The sequence below is a fragment of the Prionailurus bengalensis genome, chromosome B3, assembly GCF_016509475.1.
Source record: "Prionailurus bengalensis isolate Pbe53 chromosome B3, Fcat_Pben_1.1_paternal_pri, whole genome shotgun sequence".
Classification (NCBI taxonomy): domain Eukaryota; kingdom Metazoa; phylum Chordata; class Mammalia; order Carnivora; family Felidae; genus Prionailurus; species Prionailurus bengalensis.
The window spans coordinates 120753884-120761922 of NC_057355.1; the positions used below are offsets into that span (position 1 = coordinate 120753884).

At 40.4% G+C, this 8039-nt stretch overlaps 1 protein-coding gene across 2 annotated transcripts in view; it reads right to left on the bottom strand.

Moving 5' to 3' along the window:
• MLH3 (mutL homolog 3) overlaps positions 1 to 7613 on the bottom strand; it is a 28146-nt gene extending 20533 nt beyond the window's left edge. The window contains exons 1-2 of one of the 2 annotated variants that reach the window (XM_043556648.1): positions 6893 to 7613; positions 2256 to 5611 (exon numbers count right to left, since the gene is read on the bottom strand). In XM_043556648.1, the coding sequence (XP_043412583.1) occupies positions 2256 to 5547 (3292 nt within the window). In that variant the 5' untranslated portion in view covers positions 5548 to 5611; positions 6893 to 7613. The remainder of the gene's footprint in view (positions 1 to 2255; positions 5612 to 6892) is intronic. The other variant, XM_043556650.1, reaches the window with a different exon arrangement.
• Positions 7614 to 8039: the final 426 nt, after the last annotated feature.

The window sequence follows — 8039 nt, forward strand, 5'->3', positions numbered from 1 at the left end:
GGATGATTGAGTTTTAGAAACACCGCCTGCATTTGACAGTTTTTGAATAGGGGCCAAAACATGATGGAACTATTATTTCAAAACAATAAATCCATTGGACAAGAACTGGAGAGATGAATTCAGAATAAAATGAAAGGGTAAGGTGAAATTAGGTTGTGTTATTGGTAATAGAAAGGACAGAATTAGAGGCATTTTAATTTTTTTTAATTAATGTTTCTTCCTTCAAAAAAAATTTTTTTTAATGTTTTTATATATTATTTTTGAGAGGCAGAGAGAGACAGAGCACGAGCCGGGGAGGGGCAGAGATAGAAACACTGAATCGGAAGCAGGCTCCAGGCTCTGAGCTGTCAGCACAGAGCCCCACCGGGGGCTGGAACTCAAGAACAGTGAGATCATGACCTGAGCCCAGGTGAGATGCTTAACTGACTGAGCCACCCAGGCACCCCAGAATTAAAGGCATTTTAAAGAAAAAAACTGCCAAGGCTTGGAGACTTACACCACTCCTTAAAATTACCTGTATAGATACTCTCTTGTGTACAATTTAATTTGCCTCTTAACAATTCATCCTAAGTAACGTTTTTCTGTATGGTTCAGCAGTGTCCCAACGCCCTACCGCACGTTAGCCCTTTACAGAAGGTGTGACATGCAGTGTGAATGGGGGAGCCATCTTTCCGTGAAACTCGTTTCTATACCCAACATACTTTTTTATTTTCATTTTTCTTATGGAATTGAGTTAACAGGACACTTCAGAGACTTGCTACAAGACTTGCTAATGCAGAAAGTTAAATAGGTTGAAGTGTTTTAAATATCTAGATCGGCTCAACGGAAGCAGATGTTCATGTTGTGTGCGGCAGCTGACGTTCCCGCTTTGGTTCAGCAGCAACCATCTCAGGTTAATGTAATCTCGGCCTTTTTTGTTTCCATTTAAAAGCAGTTGCATTTCAGGAAGATGAGGTGCCAGTGCTTTCGGTTTACTTCCGATAAGCAGTCAGTATAAAACAGGACATAAAACTACGTCAACTGAAAATCACGTATGTCTTTAAGAGCCACCTGAGAGTCTCGGGAGCAGTGCTGAAAGACAGTTCTCCTACTTAAAACTTTGAAAGTTACTACAGTGATTATTTTTTCATGAGGAAAAAACTGGAAACCACTGAAAAATAAAGGCCTTATTTAACCTTAGATAAATCAGAGCCTCCTACTAGAGATATTCATGCTAAGGAGCATTACAAGTCAATTTACAATTACATTCATACAGTTTACATTCTTTTGCAACATTCAAGACTTTTAATATGGATGCACATTTAATGTTTATCCTCCTGATGCGAAACCAAGATTATAGCCAGATGGAAATCAGTTTTACCATCTCCCAACATCTGGCTCTCAACACACTGCCAAAACAATGTCACTTTTAATGTTGACTGAGACATGAGAACTCAAGAGTCCCAATCTAGGCTCTGATGTAGCCTTGTGGTATGATTTCAAAGCCACATTACTGTCTTCCTGAATAACGGCTACTTATAGCATAAACAGATCAAATGGATTAGCATATGTATTATAATAAACCATGTCTGAAAAGTATAGTTGGGAAAATACACACTTAACCTACATTCCAAAAAATTTATGGTCAAGTCCTTTTTTCTAAAAGCACAAAAACAGTTCAAAAATATAGTACTGTACTGAGCCACAGACTTCTGGGGAAACCCAGGATGATTACAGGATCATTCTGGTTTTTCACCTGAGAGCTGCAGAGAGCAACTTCCAGAAAAATATCACACTGGCATTGCAGGTATCTTTAAAGACAAATTTCTAGGAGAGTTTTATGTTTGGGAGAGAGAAGAAAGGAGGCTAGGGAAGCACTGTGGATCTTCTCAACTATTAATAGTGCCATTTTCATGAAAAATGGTCTCACCCTCCTACACATCCACACATCCACACATCCATATACAAACACTTCCATTCTATTATGTCTTTCATTGTATTTCTAGATGTAAATAGTATTGGACCTAGAGAATCTTTATATACCATAAAACACATGTTTTATAATTAAACTTGAATATGATCTATCAGCTGAGATAATCTCTTTGGACAATGATTATCTTACTCTTTGGCCATTATTACCACTTTCAAAAGCATTCCATGCCAGTGAGCACTATATATATATATATATATATATATATATATATATATATATATATAGAGTATAGTATACTATACTATAGTATAGTATTGAGCACTATATATATATATATACTTACCATTCTCAAGGAGGACATCCACAGCTACAGTTGTCAGGTCTTTAGTACAAGCAGTCTGAACATCCTCAGTAGGAGCAATGAATGTACTCAGTCCAGTTATTTTGTTGATGTAAACCATTCTTCCCAGGGCTACATCAAAATGCTGCTGCCAATCCAAAGAACATGTGTTTGACTCTTCATTTTCAGAACAAGTTCTTGCTATAGATTCTTCACTCTGAAAACCAGTTCCTTTTCTGTCAGCTGTGCCATCTTCTATGTGACTCATTAACATTTTACTGGGAGAGTCAGGACTTCCTGTCTGTGGGTCTGAAGCTATAAGAACATCCGTATCTTCACTGATGACTTTAGAATGACTATGGGGTAATACCAAAGGAGTTTCTGGTATCACGGAGTTCCCTGTTGTGTTGTTGTTAGAATATGTTTTACTATCTTTATTGAAGGGATTATCCTGTGTGACAGAGTCCAACTCTGGAATGATGCCACTGTCTGTTTTTTTATACTCATTTTTAAATAACTTGCAAGAATCCAGGATTAACCCACTGCACAAGTCATGGTCTTTCCTACTAGAATCTGATTGTGGAAGTTCATTAAAATGACTCATCATTTCCAATGCTTGAGTCTCTCTTTCGGAACCTTTCATTCTGGATAATTTAGAGGCTAAAGATTTGGGAGACTGCTTGGCATCCAAAGGTTTTCTGTTAAAATCAGATAATTCCTTTAGAGTTACAGGACTTTCTCTTAAGCAAGGAGTCTGTTGTTCCAAACAATCTTCTTCACTAGAGAATGGAAACTTCTTTGAGTAAAAGATGTGACTTACTGGCAGACAATTATTATTTGAATCATTATGTTTCATAGCAGTGATTTTACAAATGCCTGAGTTGTCTAAGTGATTCTTCTCTTTCCATGGAATGTCAGATTCAACTTGAGGACCGAGATTGGTAGAGATTTCAGAATTATTATTTTCTTCCACCTCTGTATTCAGAGGACTTTTAACCTTCCCATATTGCCTCTTAAACTTCTCTAAAGATCCCAGTTGTGACCTTAAGCTTAGCTTCTTACGGGCTATGGGTTTGGAGAAACCAATCAATTTATCTATTTTCTTACTGCCATTTGAAACATATCTACACCAAGGGGAAGAGGATGTGTCAAGTAATAAGCAATCCATGTGTGATTCTTTAGTACCTTCCTGAGAAACAGCAATGTTTTCACAAGTTGCTATAGGTTTGTTCTCTAGCCCATAACTTGTATTTGTTCTGCGCAATTTCTTGTCAGACAGTTGAGCAAAGTCTCTACTTAAAGTGCTGGTTGGATCTTCGATGTTTGGAGTCTCAACTGAATGGCATGCTCTGTTTACAAATGTTTCTCTGGCACTCACGGGACCAGGTTGAATACAGTTTTTAAGTAAATGTTCTCTTTCAGTTGATTTAGTTTGCTCATTTTGTACCACATGAGTTATAAAGCCAGTGGAGCATAATTTAACTTGTCCATAACTAAAAATGTTTACTCTTCCACAATTACTAGGTTGTTTTTCTTTCTCTTCCTCTCTCTGAGCACCACGTACTCTCAATAACGTTGTCTCAAAAGGCAGAGGTTGGGATCCCATTTTGGTAGCGTCCTTAAATCTCTCTAATTGATTCTGAACTCCATTATTTTTCAGGATACTGGCAGCCATGCCATTAACAATAGCACTTGCTTTCTGTATTTCTAGATCTTCTCTATTCTTCTCAAAGCAGTATGATGTCTGAAAAGGGTTTACAAACATTTCTGAACTGGTTCCACATGGACTTTCTGAAGAGTTACGTTCTAAGCAAAGTTTTTTATGTTTCCCATTTTCTCCCCATTCTGATGCTTCAGCTGTCTGTTGTTGTAAGATCCTTGATTCTGAGCAAGAGCTATCTTTGTTTTGTAAAGATGACTCTGTCACTTTACCATGGCCTGGGCCATCTGATTCACAAATGTACAAGAATGAATCATTTGTGTTTTTTCTGGTAGCTTCAGAATCTCTAGAATTCTGTGTGTTTCTTCTGTTTTCTACAGTAGCTTTTCTTTTCACAGCTTTTGATTGAAAATTAAACATTTCATAGGAATCCAAAATACTATTACATGCTTCTTGGAAACTGACCTGGTCACCCTTCTCATCAGAAGACACGTGCTTCTGAAGAGTAGCACTAAATAAACTAAAATCGTTATCTTCACTAAATTCTTTAATGTCCTCACCTGATAATTCCACAAATAGTTTTTCTTTCTTTAAAAACATTTTCACTCCTTCCTGAATGCAAACCAAAATAGTATCCCAGTTCTGAAATTCAATCAGCGTTTTTGCTGGCTCCAGGCACACATCATATTCACAGAACTGACACTGCACATTGATTACATATATCCCATGGAGTTCTGGGTTAGACCGATGCCGAGGACTTGAATTCATTTGTCTAGTGGCAGAACCATTCTTTGGCTTGCATATAATACTTTCTTTCCTCAATAAAAAGTCAATGAATTTATGCAACTTTGTCCTTAAAACCAGTCTTTTGTTCACAAACAAAAATTGCATATTCTTATTGTAATGTGCTTCAGAGCTGATATAGCCGCTGAGCTCAAACTCCTTGTATTTAAATTTTATTTCTCTTAATTTTTGGGACTTACCCAGTCCATAAATTTGACAAAATCGGGAACATATGTCTTTGGTTTTAGGAAGTTGAAGAACCATGGAACCAGAAACATCATTCCTCAAAGAGAAAGAAATGGAAGGGTGCATGAGCGAAAGAGCTTCTATCCTCTGCCTGACCTTCTCAAACTCCAGTCTAGGATCCATGCATTTCCTCCTTACAGGTAACTGGTAAAATAGATTATATACTGTTACTGTTGTCCCGGCACTTGGTCTAGTCAGGTCAGCTTCACAAGTTTTCAGGGCTTTTCCATTCTGAAACAGTTTCACAAAAGTTTTCATTGTCTTGTTTTTCTTGGATGAAATTTCCACAGCACTGGCCATGTCAGCTATACTTGCCAAGGCCTCCCCTCGGAAACCATAAAACCTGGGATTCTCCAAGTCCTGTAGCGAGTTGCATTTACTAGTGAAATAACGATTTCCCACCTTGTCTATATCATCCCTCCCCATCCCAAATCCATTGTCTATCACTTGAACTTGGAAAGTCTCCATATTCACCCTGACAGCCACACATTTTGCTTCAGCATCAATGCTATTGAGGGCAAGTTCCTCAACACACTGGCCTAAGGAGCATATAGCCAAACCAGAACGCAATCTGGCTTGTACTTCAACTGACAAGCACTTGATCATGGCAGGTAGAAAGCTGGTTAAGAAGGCCAGGCACTGGCTTCCTTCGCTGACCGGAAATAATCGCCTATGGGAGGAAAACACACACACACAATCAAACCCTCAGAGCTACGGAGCATTATCCATTGCTCTCAAGCATAATGGAGAAATGCCATTTGAGGTAAATTAAATCTCTTATTAAACCACACTGTAAAAAACAAAACAAATTATAGCTTTGATCTCTACACAGATCACACAGCTCATGTTTAGTGCAATGGATTTAATATCCAAAGCAGCATTCGCAATTTCATAATTTTCACTGCTCCTTTCTAAATCCCACATGCCCTAAAGTGAAATCATAATCACGCTTGAAGTTGACCCATAAGACAGTGTTCACAATTCTAATCACTTCACCAAAAACAGATGTCTAAATTAAATTCAGCTAGAAATTCATGAAAAAAAATGTCCAAGCTAGTTTCATAATATTTATACATTACACAATAACCATGACTTTTAGTAAAAACTTGTAATGAACGGTTAAGACAGAAGAAATTTTAAAAATCAAATCTTTGTATCAAGAAGAGATGGGGGTCAAGAGATTATTATTCTTGGTTAAATGTTGTCTCCGGGGAAAAAGACCGGGAATGCAAAACGATAAGGCAGGAATTTTCATTATGAACTCTTCTGTATCATTTGATTTTTAGATCTTGTCCACATATTACTTTCACAAAAAGTTTTCAGAAGGTCCCTGTATTACCACTCTTTGGGTATTTACAGATGGCGGCTACAAACTACCTTCACAATAATAGTGATGGTCAGGGGCTATCTGAACTTGATTTTAAGTTTTCCCTTCAGGTAAAAAATATGAAGATTATAGTGCCATTAAAGGTCTCCCTTCATAGGGGAGAGAGCAGCACGGGCTGGACCTCTCGAAGGTGGTAGGGCTAGTTCTTCAAGCCCGGACATCACAGTTATAATCGCAGAGCTGATGTTTTTTATATAAGGAACTTTGCAGCCGGCAGCAAATGAGAGGTATTCTGAGACTACTCAACTTCACGATTTCCTTTTACAACCCAGTCTTTTCAGGGCCACAGTCAAAGGGGATGATTCGTCCCGGGTTTCGAGCTGCGAGAGCTCCGGGTCGGGGGCGGGGGGGACAGGACAGCCGCCGCGGGCCCCCCAGGCTCAGGCTCCACCCCGTCCCCTCCCCCAACTCGCAGGCCGAACCCCTGCCGCCCGACGCAAGAGGCCTCCCGGAGCCCCTGCACAGCCGGGTCCGAGAAACGCTCGCGGCGGTCGCCACGGCCTTTCCGCTATTAGAAGGGCTCCCGGAATCATCCTTTCGACGCGTGCTTTTCCCCCAAGTCACCTCGAACCGCGCTTCACCAACTTCCAGTTACCCACCGCCTCGGACGCCGGGCACGCGCACGTTCGCTCGCGAGGCTCGCGCACGCGCCACGAGCATGCGCTTCTGGGAACGCGCTTTCGTCGGTGACACCCAAATGCGCGTGCGTACCAGCTGTTGTCTGACTGGGAGACTAGGCGGGGTCTCTTCACACTGGTACCCCTAGTTCTCAATCCTTATCCCCCTTTCGCATGGTGTGAAAAGCCGTTTCAGGCAGTTTTCTCTGTTTCTGTCGTTTTCCTTCCCCCCTTTCCTCCTTTGCACCTACTACCATTTAATTCAATTATATTTTATTTGTGTTTATGTCTTCCCTCACTGTAATGCAAACTATTTGAAGGCAGGGATTTTATCTATTCTCTTTACTGCTGTATCCCGCTGGCCAAAAACAGTGCCTGGACGGTGAGGCACTCGATGGGTGAATAAATCCACACCCTTCCATCTTACAGAATTACAGCATTTCAGAGCTGGAAAACACTGAGAAACTAGCTCCACCCTCTTAATGTACGGATGAGGACCCCGAGACTCCTTTCATTGACTTTTTCTTTGTGTTCCTAATGCCACTGCAGCTTATTTTCAAACTGAATAAGAACGTTAAGAACCCTGTGAGAATAGATGTTTGGGGAATTCTTTTTTTTAATGGTGATTTAGTTTTGAGAGAGAGCGAGCCAGCACAAGCGGGGCAGGGGCAGAGAGAGGGGGACAGAAGATCCAAAGCAGGCTATGGGCCAACAGCAGCAAGCCCGATGGCAGGCTCGAACCTGTGAACTGCAAGATCATGACCTTGAGCCTAAGTCTGACACTCAACCTACTGAGCCACCCAGGGATCCCGATATTTGGGGAATGACTAACCAATCCTCAGTTTTTGCTGTCTCGTTTTCAGAGCAATCTAGTATTTCCAAAAATTGTAATTTATGATGAACATGTTAAACTCAGTAGGCATTTGCGATCCACCTGTTAAATGACTGACCGAGACTAATCGACACATGTGAAGGGCTGGATGATGAGGCAAAATCCTGAGTATTGCTTGTAGGGCTGCCATAACAAAATGCCACAGATCGAGGGGCTTAAACAATAGAAGTTTATTTTGTCTCAGTTCTGGAGGCCAGAAGGC